At 47.9% G+C, this 20932-nt stretch overlaps 1 protein-coding gene across 3 annotated transcripts in view; it reads right to left on the bottom strand.

The window, feature by feature from the left end:
- LOC135264031 (cell adhesion molecule 2-like) overlaps nt 1-20932 on the bottom strand; it is a 331728-nt gene that overhangs the window by 84892 nt on the left and 225904 nt on the right. For 2 of the 3 annotated variants that reach the window (XM_064352608.1, XM_064352605.1), the window contains exon 2: nt 13340-13363. The exons of the other annotated variant lie outside the window; for it this stretch is intronic. In XM_064352608.1, the coding sequence (XP_064208678.1) occupies nt 13340-13363 (24 nt within the window). The remainder of the gene's footprint in view (nt 1-13339; nt 13364-20932) is intronic. 3 annotated transcript variants of the gene reach the window in all.

Raw genomic sequence — 20932 nt, 5'->3', positions numbered from 1 at the left:
AGTAATATATATATAAGGCCATTTTGAATTATGGAAAAGAAATATATGCATGTGTTTGAACTGTTTGCATGTGTGTGTGCGTGTGCGTTTTGGTGTATGTGTATTCATGGGTGCGTGTGCGCACACACAAGTGTGGGCATGTGTATGTACATGTGTGTAAGTTGCATGTATGAATTTGTGTGCATTTGTGTCAATTTGAAAGTATGACATATTTTAATGTGTTCAATCACCCAACCCACCAAACCATCAGCAAACAAGGTCCTTGTTTCGTCCCGTCCGTATATCACCCTAGCAACCTAATTGGGGCACATTGGAGTGGGTGAGGTGAATTAGCCTCCAAAGTAACAATCCCTTCGAGAGCTTCGGATGAGCTCTGCAGTATAAATAGTCATTGCTATTATTCTGAACAATAAACACAAAAATATATGCTTGCTACAGGTAGTTGCATCAGCGAAGCCAAGAAGCAAAATGAATCAGAGAACATTTCTCTTCCTAATAACAAAAAAAAAAGATCTACAGCAGAGCTGAATAATCCCACCCCAGTCGAGGGTATCGCTACTTGCAATGAGACTCGAAGGGTTATGGTGTCTAAATCTACTACTACCACCAAGATTACCTCTGCCAGATACGACTTTTTATTTGTTCTAAATCATCTATGTACTATGCAGGATGTTAACCTTGAAAACACTGTAAAATAACCACGCTCAATCTATGATGCACCGACAGTCTGTCTTCACGCTTCTTTGCCGAATCCTCTGCCTGTATTTCTTCTTCGGAGATGTGTTCGGGACGTTTCTGGGCATGGCACTCTTTTCGGGGAAGGGTAGGTTGCGGCTACAGAGTCCGTGGGGTGGGATCAGGTTTCGGCAGATTGTTTGCAGCTAGCTAGCCAGCTACAGTGGAGGCGAAGAAGCACAAGTACAGGAAAGGGAAACGATAAGCTGACAGGGTACGTTCAAAAACCTTGGCATTCCTTTTCCATGATGGCAACAGCTATCGAAAAACAAAGATTTGAAAAAAAAAATGGTATAAAAATGGATATAATACATGGAAAACGGAGATGTGTACTGGGATTGAAGACAGAGGAGACTTATTTGATTGTGAACACAGGACCACAGCAAGGCTAAAAATCCTGCATAGCATGCCTTCAAGGATTCTGTCCTGATTTCTTCCATCTATTCCCAGTAGAACTCAGGATGAATTATCAATTCCTTGTCAGCAACTCGATTCTTTCGGGGATTCAGACAGTTGCTTAAAAAGCTCTTCATAAACCTGTGATTTCTTTTTTTTTTTTTTTGACAGGAATGGGAGGTGACCCCGTCTTGCCGTGCCCAGCCAGGGGTGGTGTGAGCCGGAGTCTGGGTTTTGGATGACAGTCTAATTCCCCCCCGACAGCCTTGGAATTTCACACCTAATCAACTCCAATCATAAACGCGTGAGAAAGGAGTCAAAGTCAGTCTGGGCTGGAGGGCAAGAGGCTTAAATCTCCCCCCCCCAACCCCCCCCCCAGGCTGCTGTTGCCCATGTTGAAAAAATTTCAGATGACTGGTTTGTTTCGTCGTAAAAGGAAAAAAAGTGATCAGTGAGCTGATTTACTGTTGCAATTGTGATTTTTATACTAATATTGAGATCTTTAGACATATTTATGCAGTGATTACTAGACTAACATCTGGCAGGAAGAGCAGGAGAAAGACTTCCTATGTACTGGTACTTGTTACACAATAACAATAATATGCACAATAAAAAAGAAATAAAAGAAAAAAAAGAAAATCAAGGTCGGTTTGAAATGTACATGAATTCGCGGATGAGAACAAACTCAATTAAAGCGAAAGAAACGGCCTCTATTACCCCCGCATCCCACCGGCCGCCAGCACTTCAAGACAAACTGTAATTTCTCATTTCAGAAATCTAATTAATTACCAGACAACAAACATCGGGCCCCGGCGATTCCATTCTCGTTTGCGCAATTAGATCGGACCTCAGCTGTTCCAGCCACCGTAAACAAACACCCCCCGGAGCGAATTTAAAGCGCCGTGAGGTTCTCTCTCGAACGCGTGCCACGCCGTGCCCCGGCGAGGACGGCCATAGTGCGTCGCCATGGTCATTTCCATGGCGACGGACTGGTGTAGACGCACGGCGGGTTTTACCCTCACGGGCGGGTTGAGGCGCAGGCGGTGTGGCTCGCTCCGAGAGGCAAAGCGCCATGAATCATTATTTGGCTATCGTTCGGTTATTTGGCTTCCAACGCAAACGCGGGGACGCGCCGTTACTCGTGCTCTCGTTCTCCTGGGACCCCCTGCGCGGGACGCCACCGCCGTGGGCCTGGCGCCCCGGCCAAATTTGTCACTACTAGAGCAAATCACCTCAAAACCTAAAACCAGAGCCCTACTGGTCTGCTGATTTCACCGCCTCCAAGAACACAGATCTCACTGCACCACGAAAACACACAAGGAACAAATCATCCTCCTTTTATGAAGGGATACATCCGTGGCGCATAAACACTTCAGCCTCTCTGCATGGACAGAGACAAGTGTCTCTTTGATGAAATGTGTGCCTAAGTGCAAAACGCTGGCTATGAAAATATACAACGTAGTGGTGAAAGACGGACAATCGCAATGAAGTGATATGGAGATCCATAAACCTGAGTCACACATTTACTGCTGTGCCTCAAAAAAAACAAAAACAAAAACAAAAAAACAAACATCAGACACACAGGGGAGTACTGTAGTAGTAGTAGTAGTAGCAGTACCAGTAATAGTAACCATAGTAGTAGAAGCAGTAGTAGTAGTAGTGGTAGTAGCAGTAGTAGTTGCAACAGTAGTAGTTGTAGTAGTAGCATTAGTAACAGTAGTAGTAGCTGTAGCAGTAGTAGTAGTAGCAGCAGCAGTAGTAGTAGTAGTAATAGTAGTAACAGTAGTAGTAGCAGTAATAGCAGTAGTACTACAAGGTCACAGTTGAGTCCCAATCCTAGACAATACTAGTTGAGTTCAGATTTGTACCTGTTGGATTAAGGCCCCAAACTCTGTTGTGCATGGTGACAACCCCGATTGCAGCACGCTAACTAATAGTTACAACCACAACTTTATTTTTTTCCAAAAAAATTAATTTGTCTGCAGCTTCGGTCTTTCAACGGTTGTGTGTATTTATACGGTCTGTCGAGAGGAAGACGAGCAACCCGCAGTAAAACAGTTTTCCGTCAAACTTTTCCGTCTCTCTACACAGACACTCAGGAGGCTTGATTAGGGACCTGTGAAATGAAGAGCCTATATTTAGGCTACGCTCCCCCGTTTCACGACATTACAGATTCCGATTTGCGAACGCGAAGCTCATCGAGTCATGAAAGGGTCCTGCCATGTGGCTACTCAGCTTCCAATTTATGCCTTGTTGTTCCTGTCAAGTATATAAATAGGCTATATCAGCCCTGACAGATGCATCTTGACATCCTTTCAATACGGACAGAAAATGCAACTTCTTTGTTCAACATCGAATCACTGACAAAAAAAGAAAACACAATCAAATATTCCTCTCAAGTCCGAGTAACGAGCGCCTGGTTTACAGCTTCATCTTAGCTTGCATCTTCACGTGTCAGAATTCAAATGCATTTCCATGAAAAATGATCAGGATTTGTCACTGCCGTAACTGGAGACATGACAGGGAGTGGACAAACAGCATTGTGCTCATGTCATTTCCATTTATTTCTGGGCTATCCGTTATATTTTCTAATCTTGTAGCGAATGCTGCTACTTAAGAAAATGAAATGCTAGGTTTTCAAGATGCATGCATCCTGGGAATATGAAGTTTGATTGACAGCTGTCATAATGTTGCAGCGAATATTTCTCCCATAGACATCAGCTGCCTACATCCTTTATTCTTTATTGTTATAATATAATTTGCTTCTTATATTGACATTGTTATACGTGCTGCTGCCTGTCATGGCCAGGACAGTCTTGAAAAAGAAATTATTAAGCTCAATGAGGTTTTCCTGGTTAAGGGTTTATTAATAGTAATAGTAAGAGTAATAATAATAATATCCGCAGGGCGGGAGTTCTCAGACGGGGTTCCTGGGGCGGCCGATCTCGGTCCCGCTGTTCCCACTCTCATTCTCTTACCTCAAGGAGCCTTTAATCAGCCCAGACACTTGGGGATGATTTATCCTCTTATGTCAGATATAAATATGCATGCCACGGAGAATGATTATCCAATATTCATTAAAAGGCTTTCCAATCAGGCGATTCAGACACCCAGCGCTTTCGTTTGCAGTCAGTCTTTTTTTTTTTTTATTAGCGGAGCGTAACTCTTTCGTTTGAAAGCGGTGGCTTTTTTTTTCCCAAGCGGCGAACCGACAGGTGAGATCACAGCAGGTTGTCGGACGCCGCGAACGCGCGCACCTGCCCGGCGACGCTGAACCTCTCCGAGGCGGAGTTCGAACGACGAGCGCAAACGACGACGGCGACGGCGACGAGCCGGAACCCGCGCCGGGTACAGGGACCGGCCGACCGGCCGAACGGCCGCGCTGTGGAAGCGCTCGAAACACATTTTCAATAAAACCCAATGAATAAAATTAGTCTGACTGGAACAAAAAGCCAGCCATAGACAGAGGCCCTCGGGCACTAAGGAAAAAGAAAAGTGCATTAAGATAATCTCTTTTAACCCAGCGGAACTGCCAGATTTCTGAAAAAAAAAAAAAAAAGGCCTCCCTCACATTCGTGTGCTGGGAACAAAAGCAATTTACAGTAGATGTTTTTTTTTTTCTGGAATGTTCCGTCTCTCTTCTACCCAGCAGCACTCTGCCAACCAGGAAGGGCCGCTCTTAGCGATTAGTTACCCAGCGTTAACGGCTGGGTAACTAATCCTGTGGGCTCCCCCAGAAGGCCTGGGAGTTGGGAACCAGAAGTAGGTGAATCAGCTCTATATTTTTCTGTTTTTTTTTTGCTGTCATCTTTACAATCGAGGGGAAAATAAATGAGTTTAGGTCGCATCCTGTCCAAACTCACCCGCTTAAGATTTCGGGCCGCTGCCTCGGGGAAGCCTGCTCCGGGACGCTCTGTTTTGCTTTGACGTGTCACACAGAACTATTTAGTTATTTAAGGAATGAGCAGAAAGCTCCCGAGAGCAAACTAATAGGTGATGCTCAGAAGCAACTCGTGTAGATGGATACTGTATGAGGTGGTCTTTCTGCAGCTAACACCCTGCACTGTGGCAGCATGACCACAGCAAACCACAAAATTGCTAGCGAATCAGGGGAGGCTGAATTTATGAGCGACCACTGTGATTGGACAATTTTTATTCCCCCCCCCCCCCCCCTGAGCTCTATGGAGATCCAATCCCTTTTCAAGTCATACAACAGCACTTAAAATGGAGCCCACTGCCTCTTTGGTTAGCACTGAGCATTAAAAAGATTTATCGCATTCCAATGGCCCCCACCGCGGGCTGGCGTTTCGCCCAGGAGGCGTGACTGCGCATCACGGATATCGGGATAACCTTTGACCCCACGAGTGACCTTGGCTCGGGCAAGACTAACAACGGAGCAAAATGCCTAAACGGGAAGCGCCTCAGTGAAACCATATTAGCATTGACCATGACCAGGAACGTTAGCCAACAACTGCTTCCAGCTCTGGGGAACGGGATACATGCTGAATACATGGCATTTGACTCATTTTGTTTTAAATGGAGCACAACGTTTATCTCTTACTGATTTATACCAGAAATGTTTTTTTTACAGTGCTAGATGGAACATCGGCATCGGCAGCAGTCAGAAGAATAATTTTTATTAGTCTGGTGAATACGTACCTGCAATGTAAAAAAAAAATAGAAATGCCATAACGCATGTTAAGCCTTTTGGTTTTAACAGCTCTTAATCTAAATATACGGCTGCAGAGGAGATTTGATGGATAACTGGAGTAAATCCCTGCCCTGGATTCTGCAGAAGTCACAACTCAAAAGTGGAGTTTCATGCACGACAACTTTTAACAACTTTTCACACACACACACAAAAAAAAAGAGAAATTGGAAAATATCAAAGGAGGAAGCAGCCATCGTTTTTTAAACGAATCCCGTACTTTAATATAAAATATTAAACTTTTTAAAGTATGAAAGTTTTTAGGAGCAAAATAGATTTTTGAACATGCACCTAATTTTTTTCTCTTCCGGAACCAGTCTGAGCAGAAGAATGACTCCAAATAAAAGGGCGAAAATGCTTAGTTGTGAATAGCATCCACTTAGGAGAAAAAACCGCAGAGGACCTAATCTATGGGCGAACAAAGGAGAAGAGAAAAATAACCGGGCTTGATTTATGGTCATGCAAAAAGGAAATAATGAGTTCGAAATTAAACCAAGCGAGCTCAGATAGAAAAATCGAGTTCTCCACAGCCTCGGCACTATAGGACACGCAGGTTTTCACTCCAGGCGCTTGATTGAAGTTTTTGGAAAAATTTTTATTCATTAAAAACGGCGTGCCACTTAGCTTAAAGAGTGTGAGGTCCACTAGTGTCTGGGAACAATGTCTGGCTGCAAGCTCTCTCATTTGGACCTTTCTCCAAACCCTTCGCGAAACACAAAGATCTGTGAATTCGGAAGTCTGCAGCTGTCCTCTCGCCATTTAATGGGAACTGAAAGGTTACTGGGTTCATACAGCAATGCTTAGGTACAAAATGGTGTCTCAGTGTACAGTATGTCCTTTGAAAAACATGCCACTACATCAACTGCTTCCAAACAAATAAAATGTCAAAAATGAAAAGCCAGAGTTTATGCGGGCTAATATACTTCATTTTTTGGGCATAAGCCAAATCCATAGGATGGCACTTACTGCCAATCATATTCTGTCTTAATTTATACTATACCTGTCTTAATTTATACTATATCAGTCTTAATTTATGCTATATCAGTCTTAATTTATACTATATCAGTCTTAATTTACACTATATCTGTGTTAATTTATACTATATCAGTCTTAATTTATGCTATATCTGTGTTAATTTATACTATATCTGTCTTAATTTATGCTATATCTGTGTTAATTTATACTATATCTGTCTTAATTTATGCTATATCAGTCTTAATTTATACTACAGTATATCAGTTGAGCCACAGATGACGTGGCTTGGGACTCAGCTCATTAACTAAACCGTTTTTTTTCGTACGCGCTTTTTGTAAATCGCTCTGGATTAAAGGCTCTGCTAAATGTTACATTAAATGTAAATGTAAAAAAAAAGACTGACAGCACTGAATAGGAATTATGCTAGTGACTACCATACCCCCCCCCCATCCCCGCCCGCCCACTTCCTGTCCGCTGGTTGTGTCTGGCTGAAGGGTCCCTGTGGCCTTAATTGTACCCCTGTCCCCGGTAAATTACGGCTCTCGCATCGCCCGTAAATCCGGTTTTAGGAGGGCCGCGGTTACGGCTGGGTAAACTAATCCCCCCAGGAGCTGCCCGGTTCCTGGTTGGCGGGGGGCGCTGCTGCTGCCACCGCCGGCGGCAAAAAAAAGGAAACAGACGTCCCGCCCTGCTCCCGCCTCAAATGGTGCACTCCTGGCGTGGAGTAACGGCGCTCGGCGCGGGCCCACCAGGCCCGCGAGCGCCGCCGCCTGACTGCCCGTCTTTAGGGCGACAATAATCAGACAGACTCTCCCGTCCTGCTTTTCCCTTCCTGTTCCCTCTCTGCGGCGCCGGCGGGAACAGGAAGTGGCGGCGGCGGCGGGTAGCCGGGTTCGGCGCCGAGAGTGAAGGGGGGTGAGCGGAAGTCGAAATCTAGACGTCTAGAAAGGGTCTGAATCTGGGCGGAGAGACGTTTTCGACATAAACAGACCGTATTAACCCTGATATGAGGTCAGGTTTTACCCAGATACAGCCAGGGCTACGTCCTAGCCGGCTAGAAAACTTTCACTTTTCAAACTAAACGTAGGCAAGTATTCAGATGGACGCCTAGACGGCGTTTCACCCACTTTTCACCACAAAAATATTCACTGGGTAGTCATCGGCGATCTGCAGTTGCATCCCTGTGAGCGCAAGCCAGAGTCTAGATGGAATCTAGATGTCTAGAGGGGTGGAAATCGAGGTTGAGATGTTTTGACAAAAACGAACACAGTTAGGTCAGGCAAGCTGCAAATTTACCTCAGGTTTTACCCGGATATAGCATAGGCTATGTCGTAGTTGGCTAGAAAATGTAAACCTTTTGACCAAACGAAGCTGGATTTTCACCAAAAGGCAAGATGGCACATACACCATCTCTCACCCTAGATTTCCATCCCTCTAGACGTCTAGATTCCATCTGTATTTGGGCTTGTGCTCACTGGGATGCTAGGGAAGTGTAGTCATTAATGTATTAACACACACAGCAACAACCAGGGAAACACAGTCCAAACTCAAGAATGCCTGTAGTTTGTTTCTAAGGTACCTCCTGTAGGCCTACTCAAGAAACAGCACGCTCAGGATTACGGCAAGTCTGTCACTGTTTATATTTCCAGTGCGTCATTTCCGATCATGCTGAGACAGTTCTTATTTGCGCGCACGCTGAAAAAAACTGTTTTCCTATCCATTTTGTTTTTTTTTAACGGTCGCTCAGGATAGAAGTTAATTTGACATCTTTTTTTTGGGGTAAGCCTACCGGCTTACATGCTGAGAGGAGCCGCGAGCATAAAGATCCGTGTCGTTCTGAGCAACGCGTACAAATGAGGGCACAGGCGGGGAGTCTGGCATCGGTATAAACCAGACTCCTTTTAAAAAAAAAATGCTGCATAGATTTTGGGCCAAGCATTTCCCCATGTATTATTTACATAACAATGCATAAATAAAGTGCATTTGCAAGCGTACGCAAAGCCAGCACAAGCCACCCCTGCCCTGCTATTACTTATCCTATGCGTCATGAGTGGGAGGGATGACTCAGACCAGGAAACAGTCACAGTTTGTCTGATGCAGCTGAATAGCAATAATTTATTTTTTGCTTAATTCCCATTGATCAAATGGCCAAGTGTGTGATTATGGTGGACAGAATTTGGCCTCCGGACAGCCCCAGCACGGTGGACCGGATGTCCTCACCATAGAAAGCTCTGATTCTCCTCCTCATTTGCTGTACATAACATACATTACAGTACATTACCGTCATGTAGCAGACGCTCTTATCCAGAGCGACCTGCACAACGTTTCAGCATTTATACATGCTGGACATGTTAGATAAAGCAAGTTGCTCAATGGCACAACTGCAGAGTCCAACCTGGACATTAGACTTTGGGTTGCAGGCCCAGTTCCCTACCCATAATACAACACTGCCGCCCCCGACACAGACGAGCCGGAGGAGGAAGTCGCTGACAGAGTCGAGCTCGGATACGGCAGGCTGATTTCCTGTTCTCACAGACGGGGGGGGGGATGCGATCGATCGGCACAGCTTGTGGCCCGGCCTGGCCAACCAGGTTTTTGTCACCTCAGAGACAGAAATGGCTTCTCTAATGGGCACCACTGGGTCTTTCTGCCACCCCTCCTTAGCGCCATCGCCGCGGGAACCCCCGCAAAACACAAACACGAGGGCGCGCGTTTCAGTTCTCGTCTCCTGATTTCAATACCGCCATTTCAAACATTCCACTTTCATAAACTGCCATGTCTGTTAAATCACACCCCCCACAGCACAAGTACCAACAAATTTAGACTTTTTCTTCTTCTCCTTCTTCTTCTCTACAAGCTCAGACCAATGATGACACATTTATACGGGTGAAATACGTCTCGAAAAAACATAAAAGTGAATTCAATTGGCTGTTCTTTTGCAGAAGCAAATTAGGGTTGGGCCCTGAACATGGTGCTTAAAACACTCTCTTATCACAGAATATGAATCATTGTGGGAATTGTGGGAAGGACAGGGCTGTTGTGGATAATGACACGCCGCAGTTTCAAAATACCGTGTTCTTTTCTTATTACGCTGTGTGTGTATGTAAATATCTCTCTCGGCATCTCCCGAGTGTCTTGTCTGACAGGCCTATCACAAAGGTGTGCCTCTTCTAGAGAATTATATTCTCTTGCCAAACCAGAGTGTGGCTCTTTGTTTTGCGATGTCATCTTTGTTTTTTTTTTTGGTTTCCACCGGCGGCTGTAATCGTGAGCGCGTCCTCTTTGGCGCATTATCTCGAAAGCAAGCGCTTTCACGACTTTACGTATTTTTGTTTTGCAACGGAGAGGGGGGAAAAAATGAAATTTTTCTTCCGATATCCTGGAAGCAGCCTGGGCTCCTGGGAAGAAATCAATGACACGGTGACAGGATGATGAACACGTGTTTATGCCCCTGCTTCGCTCGCGGACGAGAAGAAGAAGCTTTTATCCCGCCGATTATCGACATAAATCCGGCGCCCCCGACGACGTCACGATGGCGGTAAATTCATTAGACGGCCAATAAGCAAAGCAGCCGGGACGGCCCGCTTCGGCACCCCGTGATCTACAGGACGTCCCCCCCCACCCCCCCCTTCCCCACTTACAGGAGAAACGAATTTCCTATACGCCGGTATGAAAAAAGCCGTTGGGCGGTAACCGATGGCGACGGACGGGCAGTGGAGGGCCGCTTGACCGTTATTTATGAAGTGGGGGGGGGGGGTGAGTAAGCCGCCGTTACCGCTGGCCGCCCTTTCCGATTCGTTCCGAGTTCGGCCGTTCGCAACGTTGACCGCTGTGGTGGGCGGGAGACGTGAACTCAGTAACCCTGTCTTTAACGACCTATGATAGCAGAAAAGGGAGGGACTTTGTGAAGTGGAGGGGGGGGGGTGGGTTCCCTGAGGGAGGGAAACTAAGGTACGAGGGGGGGTCAGGATTTAAAGCCTATTTTATGTGTGTTCCTTTAGTGTGGTCACGTTACTGTAGTGCCTGAGCATTCATTAAAGATAAGAACGGCGCGGCAGCTGCAGTCCATAAACTCTCCATTTACGACTGAGAGGGTCATGGGATTGCAGGGGGGGTTTGGGGGGGGGGGGGGGGGGGCGGAGTGCTGAGGGTGTCCGTCTACGTGACACAGCATACAGAGCACCAAAGGGACACTGTGACGTACCTGCAACCCACCACCTGTAGGCCAGAACAGCCCACCACCTGCAGACCAGAACAACCCAAAAACTGCAGACCAGAGCAATCCACCACCTGTGGACCAGAACAACCCACCCAACCCACCACCTGTCGGCAACGACAACCCACCACCCGTGGCCCAGAACAACCCACTACCTGTAGGCCGGAACAACAGGGGGGGGTCACCCGAAAGATGAGGTTGTTGACTCTCATCACTGGACATCAGTGACAGAGGGACATTAAACATAGACTAAAGCATTTCAGTTTAAGTGATTCGCCGGCCCAAACAAACTGCCTTTCCATGAGATGAGGGGTGTGTGTCAAAAAAATTCAGATAACATATCGTTCCCACATGAAATAACGATGGAAATGGTTTGGGAAAGAGGGAGGGGAGGGGAGGGGAGGGGCGAGGGAGGCGGACTTAAAGGACTAGAGGTACATGGTGATTTATAACCGGAGTAGCAGGGTAAGGTTTTTTCCCCCTCCATATTAAAATGGAGAAAGCAAAGGCAAAAAATAAACCATGCAAACACACTGAAGTCTGACCAACGGGGCGACAGGCCAGGAAAGGACACGGCACGCCACTGGCGTCCCCGAAAAAAAAGGGCGTAGTCTCCGCCCCCTTTGACACGCCCGTTCCCACGGGGACCGGCTCTTACCGCGGCAGCGTTTAAAAATAGACGAGCGCGCGAACGACGCACCTGCCTGCCGTCTCCCCGTCCAATTTAGAAGCCGGGAAGGTGACACTCAAACTAACGAGCGAGGTCGTCGTAAGGGGGGGAGAAAAAAGAAAAAGAAAAAAAAAAGCGCAGCGAATGACGTCATGCTTAGAGTTCATAAATACAGAAGAATTTTAATAAAAATGGGGTACATTCTCCACTTACTTCTCCAGACACTCCCCAAGTTAAAGATTAAAAAAGTTTTCCATTTCTTACTCTGATTAGACAAACTTTTGTGAATAATAATATATATATATATATACATATTTGAAAAGCCAGAAGCAAGTCGTTTGTGTATATTAGCTTTACAGCTCCGCGGTGTCAGAGCGGTCAAAGCACAGCGCAGCTTTGATTTATGGCTGTAAGCGGTGCCATGATGAGCGTGCGGGTGAGCTGCATGCGGGCGTAATGTTGATGGATGGATAACCTACAAGCCTTCCCAGCGCCCGACCCACGCAGACCCGGGGGGAAACGCGCACTGAGCGCGCTCACCAGCAGCAGCTGCGCGTCCCAAACAGGAAGTTAGGAGCCGGTGCGTTTAATGTGTCATAATGTATATGATGAGAGAGAGAGAGAGAGAGAGAGAGAGAGGGGGCAGGAGGGGGTGGGGAAGAGAGAGATGGGGGAGAGGGAGACAGAGAGAGAGAGAGAGAGAGAGAGAGAGAGAGACAGTGTGAGAGGGAGAAACAGGGTGAGAGAGAGGGGGGAGAACGGGGGAGAGAGAGAGTGTGAAAGGGGAGGGGGGAAGAGGGAGACAGAGAGAGACAGTGGAGAGGGAGAGAGGGGGAGAGAGAGGTGTGGAGAGGGAGACAGAGAGAAAGGGGGGAGAGAGAGTGTGTGAGAGGGAAAGAGAGGGGGAAAAGAGAGAGAGTGTGTGAGAGGGAGAGAGAGAGAGAGAGAGAGAGTGTGTGTGTGTGAGAGAAAGAGTACATCCTGTGTCCAGTCAGTATTGTCAGTATCGGTGTGCTTCTTCATGCAGAGGGTGTTCAGTTGAGGCTAATGACTGGCCAATATCATTAAAAGCGGCTCAGTCAGTTCTACTGGGGTCCATATTCTCAGCGTGCCTGTTTGACAGGGCCGCTAAATCACTGTGTTATTAAGTGCTAAGCACAGCACTGAAAGGGATGTGGGCTGTGAAACGACTCAAAGTCAAGTGCCATAATCAATAGAGGTGGAGGAGGAGTAGGAGAAGCAGGAGGAGGAGGACAAAGCAGGAGAAGGAAAATAAAAAGAAGAGGACGAAAAGAAGAAGAGGGAAAAGAATAAGAAGATGACGATGGAGGAGGAGAAGAAGAAAAAGACAAAGAGGATGATGATGATGATGATGATGGAGGAGGAGGAGAAGAAGAAGAAAAACGAGAAGAGGAAGATGGAGGAGAAGAAGAAAAAATGGGAAAAAGAAGAGGAGGAAGAATAAGAATAGGAAGAAGAATAAGAAGAAGAGGACGATGGAAGAAAAGGATGATGAGGATGATGATGATGGAGGAGGAGGAAAAGAAGAAGAAGAAGAAGTTGGAGAAGATGGATGAGCGGTCCGCACACTGCTCCCTGGGAACAGCGTCCCGTCACTGATCATTCAGACACCGCTTACCTCTTGCTTTTTTCGTTGCCGTCCCTGGGATAGCAGAGGAGGGCAGGGGGGAAAGGAGGGAGGGAGGGAGGGAGAGAGAGAGAGACAGGTGGTGGGTGGGAGGGAGGGAGGGTGGGAGGGAGAAAGAGAGAGGGAGGGTAGGAGAGAGGGAGAGACAGGTGGATGGGTGGGGTGGGAGGGAGGGAGGGAGGGTGGGAGGGTAGGAGAGAGGGAGAGACAGGTGGATGGTGGGTGGGAGGGAGAAAAGAGAGAGGGAGGGTAGGAGAGAGGGAGAGACAGGTGGTGGGTGGGAGGGAGGGAGGGAGAAAGAGAGAGGGAGGGTAGGAGAGAGAGGGAGAGAAGGTGGATGGTGGGTGGGAGGGAGAAAGAGAGAGGGAGGGTAGGAGAGAGAGAGACAGGTGGTGGGTGGGAGGATGGGAGGGAGAAAGAGAGAGGGAGGGAGAGAGAGAGAAGACAGGTGGTGGGTGGGAGGGAGGGTGGGAGGGTAGGAGAGAGGGAGAGACAGGCGGATGGTGGGTGGGAGGGAGAAAGAGAGAGGGAGGGTAGGAGAGAGGGAGACAGGTGGAGGGTGGGAGGGGGGATGGAGGGAGGCAGGGTGGGAGGTAAAAAGAGTGAGGGAGGGAGGGAGATAGGGAGGGAGAGTGGGAGACAGGTGGAGGGAGGGATGGAGGGAGGCAGGGTGGGAGGGAGAAAGAGAGAGGGAGGGTAGGAGAGAGGGAGAGACAGGTGGAGGGTGGGAGGGGGGGTGGGAGGGAGGCAGGGTGGGAGGTAAAAAGAGAGAGGGAGGGAGGGAGATAGGGAGGGAGAGTGGGAGACAGGTGGAGGGAGGGATGGAGGGAGGCAGGGTGGGAGGGAGAAAGAGCGAGGGAGGGAGATAGGGAGAGAGAGGGAAGGAGAGAGGGAGAAGGCATGGAGAGAGAGAAAGAGAAAAAGACAACAGCAGGTTAGACAGGTCTGTCTGTTATCTTGCTTATCTTTTTATTCCAAACTCAAGAGCAGTTTCCACAGGTTTGCCTCCAACAGTGGAATTTAGACTAAGGCAGCTTTAAGCAAGTCCTCTCCGTACATTTTGCCCATTACCCAGCTAGAACTGAATTCACAAGAAGCGGCTTAATCCTCAAGACGTAGTAAAATTTCGAACTTTATGAGTAACCTCACGCAATTTGTTACACGAAGGAGAGGCGTGATCTTCCGGTGTTTTTTTGATATTCATCTCACTGCAATGACATTGATCTTTTTCTCCAGGAGAAAGGAAGGTGCGGTCAACGGAAACCCACGCGGACTCATTCCGCAGAGGGGGGGGGGGGGGGGAAGGGGGGGTCTCTTTGCCAGCCTGTTTAAAAAAGACCCTCGTTTGTGCACAAACATCGCCGCTGAATGATGGTTTGATGGTGGGGAGGTGGGGCGGGGGATGCCGTGTGCGGAATTGACTTTCTCACGACATCTTTTTACTTCTCCTGGCCTTGTAAGAATCATAAATCCCCACTTCCGTTATTGCCTCCTGAATCAGTATTGATTGGATATACGGGGGAAATATTTTTTTTTCTAGCGGTACGGCTATTAGCAGTGTGTGCGTGTGTGTGTGTGTGTGTGTGTGTGTGTGCGCGTGTGTGTGTGCGTGCGTGCGTGCGTGTGTGTGTGTGTGTGTATGTGGGGGGGTCATTCCATTCTGATTTCACACATCCAAGCGCTGACGTCCACCAGCTACCACAGCTGTAACCGACACGTCCTTTTCTCGTTTTTTTTACGCCGGATAGATATTTCCACAGCCGCGTGCAGCATCTGTTCACATCAGCAAGGCAACGCAAGTTAAACACGATCTTGCAGCGGTGTACCGTGGGCACACACTGGGCACAGTGTGGCATAACGGTTACAGAACCCGGCGAGACAATTCGATTCCCAGGTGGGGTACCGCCTTCGCACAGTGGGAATGACTGAGGCAATTCGCTAAGAAGGACCGGTGCGTTAAAAAGTACATTCACAGGGGCGGACACAAATCTGAAAACGGACACGTTTCCTGGTGACAAAAAGACAAAAAAAACATTTTATAAAGCCTACTCTTAGAAGGGTTAATGCAGCTCAGCCAGTTTCAGAGTTCCATCTTCTGACACATTTGTTGCACACTGCATTAATCTAACTATTGGGAGGGATTTGAGATGTAAAATGTCAAATGGCTAAAATGGCCATACTTAATTTTTTAAGTCTGTAATTCTTTTTTTTCATTTTCTCAAAACATCCTGTCCACAAAAGTACAATAATACCATGACTCATTTCCCAGGACAGAACATCATAAACGTTTCTGCATGTCTGCAAAATGTCTGCATCCGTGAATAAATCAGAAGGATAAGGTAACTTTGCAGTTCTCCCACACAAAAATCAGGCCTTCGCTTTCTCCAATAAAATGCCTGTTTACTCAGCGTGCCAATGAGCAGCGGCGGTGGAGCTAACAGCACAAAAAAAAAAAACGTAGTCTTTTTGGACACTCCAGAAACGTACTCCCTGCTCCATTCACTGTGCGCGGAAGTTATTAATCTCTGACACCCTCTCCGCTGGCTGAATCCAATAGCCTGGACAAAGCCAGCCGCTGATAAGATCCTCCATGCTGTGAGCTGGGGAGGTGTTTTGCCGGCACACCTGAAGCATACCAATAGCCCCATCGCCCGTGCGAGCGGCGGGGTGTGAGGGAGCGCAGAGGACCCGGAGGGAAGTCTCCCTGCTTCGGCTGTTCCCCCCCCCCGCCCCCCGTATTGTTTACCAGTATTGAAAAGAATGAAGGATATAAAGTTTTTAAAAATCGATGCTTCCAAATTGAAATCCACCGCTTGTCCCACCATGGCGGTTGCCTCTCCAGTCAGGGACACACACACACACACACACACACACACACACACAATGCACCTGAGCCACAGCGTTGTTTGTTTCCCCCTGCTTTTCCTTAACGCAGGTCTCTGTTCTGCTCCCATCATGCCCTCTTGGTGCTGATAGAGGCCCTCAGGGCACCGCTAATGTGAGGATCAGTGGCAGAGAATCCTAATATCACCCCCCCCCCGCCACCCATCCGTAGCACCGCTCCTGCCCTGCAATTATCCCAGCTGCCTTGTCTCTGTCCGTTTCCCAGGCAATGGGGGGTGTGGACTACGGTGAATCCCGATTCATCTGCATTGCTGTGCGGGCTCGGATATGACCTGGGGGGGGGGGGGGTGCGGGGGCGGCGGCAGATGCCAAATTAACCAGTACCGACCGGGAACCAACATGGTGTCCTCTTAGACTGCCAGGGCTATGGCTACCTCACTGATTCAACCCACGGACTGGAATCAACTCATCAGCTGCCATTTCCAACCCACGGTGACTACGAATTCGCAGATCTGTCAAACATTCTTTCTTTTTTTGTCAAAAGTGAGTCATTAAGGTAGAAATGCTCTTTGCTCCACGTTTGCAGCTGATTGTACACCAGGCATAATTTTTTTTAACTGCGTGTACCAGCATAATATGGAACACAAGGGGAAATATTAAAGCTTCCTATCACGAAATTATACTGTCTGCATGTGGAGTTATATAAGTCTACCTACAGAGAGCCTATCATGGAAATGATATACACTGTCTGAAAGCAGAGTTATATAAGTTGCCCACAGTGTTGAAGTTGCTTTTGATCAGTTGTCAACTCCAAGTCACAGTCAGAGCAGTGAATGCCGTCCACACAAGCTGCAACATTCAGGCGTGTGCACTGAAGCAAAAAAGCTATGCGATGATGCATAAGTGCACCGAATCCTTCCGCATTATCGTGAATACTCTTTATTTAACCAGCCAGGTCACCTGAGAAGTCTCATTAGCATTGAGAGAGAGAGAAAGGTTATAAAGTATACCACAGTTTAACTTTTCTTTATGCAACGGAAAACAAAATGGATTGTTTGAGACTTTTTGACTTTTCGTCTCCGCGTTCAGCGAGCAATTAGTATCATTCCGTGCTTTGCACCGGCTTAATTCATCACTGCTCTTAAAACGGATGAATCACTGCGTGTATTTTGGTGAATTTCTTTTAAAAATATATTTATATTAGAAAAAAGAAAACCACTTGTGCCACAGCGTTGGGAGCTAAACTCTCCAAAGCGAAACTCGCGGGGGGGAGGGGGGAGGGGTTGGGGGGAGTAATTAAACAAACGGCTTAGTGACTTCCTGTCTCCCCGGGACAAGCGGGAGCGTTTGATCAGCGGCTCCCCGCAGAACAGGAAGTGACACGGGCCGGCGTATCGTGTCAGAGGGGCACCTCGCCGTCCCCCTTCACCTGTGGGCCGCAGCGACCTGAATAATTCAGCGCCTGTGCATTATTGATGGAGCCTCTCCTGTGATCAAGGGGCGAGGCCTCTGGCACTGTGCTGTCACAGCGTTCAGGAAAATAAGTGAGATACGTCCAGCAGCGCGCACGTACACACACACACACACACACGCGCACAGTGCACGTACACATACACACACACACACACACACACACTCACTTACACACACACACACATGCACACACTCACTTACAGACACACACAGACACACACACACTACATACACACACACACACACACACACGCAGTCCACACACACACACGTACATAGGGATACGTCTCAGGCATAAAGTATCTGAATTCAACGCGTGTTTGTTTTTTTAGCTTAACTCTTCAGGCCTGGTCGCCTTTCACCGCACGTTTCCTTGCCGTGGAGATAAACACCTCTTGTTCAGGGTCTAATCCGGAATGAGACCCCACCTTAAAAGCTGATGGCAGGGGACAGAGCCGAGGGCTGTTTAGACTCCTAAATAGGGGCATCTCGAAGGGGAGGGGGCACTACCAACCTCCCCACCAACCTTAAACAATCTGTAATCTCATTGTGATCGGGCTCCTTAGAAAATATTACTTAAATCTCTGACATAGGATTGCCACAGGAATCAGTGAATGTAATAACTCCCCGGTTTAAAACAAAAAGCAATGTTGCTGTGCAACCCGCTTTGGAGTTACTTGAAGCGTATCTTCTTGCTTGTGACCACAGGCGTTAAACTCCAGTCGTGGAGGGCCTCAGTGTCTGCTGGTTTTCAGCGTGTTCTCAGCACCAGTAGTTCATTTAAGTTGTCAACTGGCTAACAAATCCACATGCCTTGTTCTCAAGGCCCTAACTGTCAGCTTATTGAAAGGAAACTGCAAAAACCCACAGACACTGAATTTAGTCTTACACCTCTGCCTTAGACCATGACCCCCCCCCCCGCCGCCCCGAATGCCCTGATATCAGCCACTGTAAACTCCTGCAAACGCCCTTCATCGCGCACAAAAACCCGATCGATCAACAGTCCAACCAAATACATACACACAAAAAAATATAAAGCCACACAATCCCCCTAAAAAAAGAGAACTACCCCTTTAAGTCCTCCCCGCACCAAGTTCCAATCCACATCGCTCACCTTCCCCCTTTTTACCGTCGGCTCCGGGGCCGTCGCCGCACGCACCGCGCGAGCGCGCTGTCGTAACAAAACGCGGCTTCGAACGGTCGCCGGGGGGAGTCAAGCACGCGGTTCGAGAGAGAGAGAGAGAGAGAGAGAGAGTTAAAAACCAACGCGACCGCCACGCAAACGGAAGGTGAATGCGGAGAGCCATTAAGGCCGATTCTTCACCAATCACCGTACATTGTGTCCCGGAGAAAAGGGCCCCATCACTCTGGGCGACGAACTTGAATGGAGAAATCGCACCCGCGCCAATTAAATTAGGAGTCGAGGGGTAGTCGCGATTCGAGCGGGAATAAGAGACGGGAGATTAAGAGGGGGGAGAAAGAAAAAAAAGTAATAAAAGAGCAATTTGGGGGAAGTGGAAGGAGGAGAAAAAAAAATCAACACAACAAAATAGACGCTCTTGACATTTCACTTCCTGCCATTTTAACATTTTTTAAAAAACAAGCTTTTTTTCAGCCTTTCATGGATGTTCAGTACCTGCGGCATCAGTGCGCACTAAATTCAAATGCAGTCCTGCAACTGCTTTTTATTTAATATTCTATCTTCATGTAGTTAATAATTGTATATACCAGCTCAGCCTATGCTTCACTGTGCATTGATTTTATTTGATTATTTTACTGCCCCGGTAACGTAGTTAAGTTATAACTATGTAAACTTTAATGCTGAGGATGTGTATCTTGTTATGTCTATTATTATGTCTTCTATGGTCCTCGTGCATCTTTATTCTTATCTTATGTAATGTTGCAGCATTCTTATGCAAGAACAGATTCCCTTAGAGCAGAGTAACCTTTATCAACTTATCTGGCTCTCCTGCACCTCCGCGGGAGTGGAGGTGGTCAAAATGCCTCGTGGGCATCACCCACCGGTACACGAGGTGAAAACGGAAAGCAGACGGAAATCGTGATTCGGGTCATCGAGGGAAGGCTGCGTGGATGTAACAGACTCTACACTCGCTCGCTTTTGGCTGTTCAGTGTTTTTCTTTTTTCTTTTTTCCTTTTCCCCAGAACACTGCTCCCCGAACGGCTCGGTGGTGCAGCGGGTAGCACTCACAGCAAGAAGGTTCTGGGTTCGAATCCCGACCTGGGCTTTTTCGTGTGGAGTTTGTATGTTTTCCGGATGTCTGGGTGGGTTTCCTCCGGGTACTCCGGTTTCCTCCCACAACCCAAAGACATGCAGGTTAGGCTAATTGGAGACTCTAAATTTCCCATAGGTATGAGTGTGTGAGTGAATGGTGTGTGTGTCCTGCGATGGACTAGCGACCTGTCCAGAGTGCACTCCTGCCCAATGCATGCTGGGATAGGCTCCAGCACCCCACCCTGCGACTCTGACCAGGAAGAAGCGGGTACAGAGAATGGATGGATGGATGGAAGGATGGACACTCCTCCCCGTCCACAGTCACACACTCGCCTCCGTGCTCTGACTGACAGGCAGCCGAATCTCCTCTCTCTCCACGTTCACTTCGCGCGCACACGGCGCAGAATCTACATTAACGCGTGACAGGCCGCCATTTGCCTTTGGCCTGCTGAGGATCGCCGACGGCTCGCAATTCAGCTTGATTATGTCCTCCGTCTCCATGTCTGCTCTCCCCCCTTCCCCCCTTTTTTTCTCTTCCTCCCTCTTAACTTCAGACCTTTTCCTTTCCGCACATCAGACGCGCTCTCTCTCTCTCTCTCTCTGCCGGCAGGGGGTAGAGCCTCTTTTCTCTGACTTCACGCTGAACGCCTGCTTTCAGCTCCGGCTGAAATTGCTTTAAGAAGCCATTACACTACGCTCTCAGAGCTTCGCTGGGGAGAATAAAAGGAGCATCGGATCCAGATCGCTAATTTCCTGCCCGCTTCGCGAGTCCCGGCGCTCACGCGGCGGCGTGGCGTGGCCTGGCGCGCGGTCGGCCTCCTCTCCGCCACAGACCGAGGGTGCACTGATACATGCAAAGTGGAAATGAGTGATTTACACGCTGCGGGCTGGTTTTACTTCATGAGAAGACATAATGCTAGCTGAGGAAGAATGAGCCAACAGGCCAAAATTTATCCAAGCTTAAATGCAACTCATGCACGCACCTCTCTCTCTCTCTCTCTGTGTTTCTTTTTTAACTCCCCCTCTTTTCCTC

This window comes from Anguilla rostrata, chromosome 9, assembly GCF_018555375.3.
Source record: "Anguilla rostrata isolate EN2019 chromosome 9, ASM1855537v3, whole genome shotgun sequence".
Classification (NCBI taxonomy): Eukaryota; Metazoa; Chordata; class Actinopteri; order Anguilliformes; family Anguillidae; genus Anguilla; species Anguilla rostrata.
This window is presented reverse-complemented; position numbering and strand designations above follow the sequence as displayed.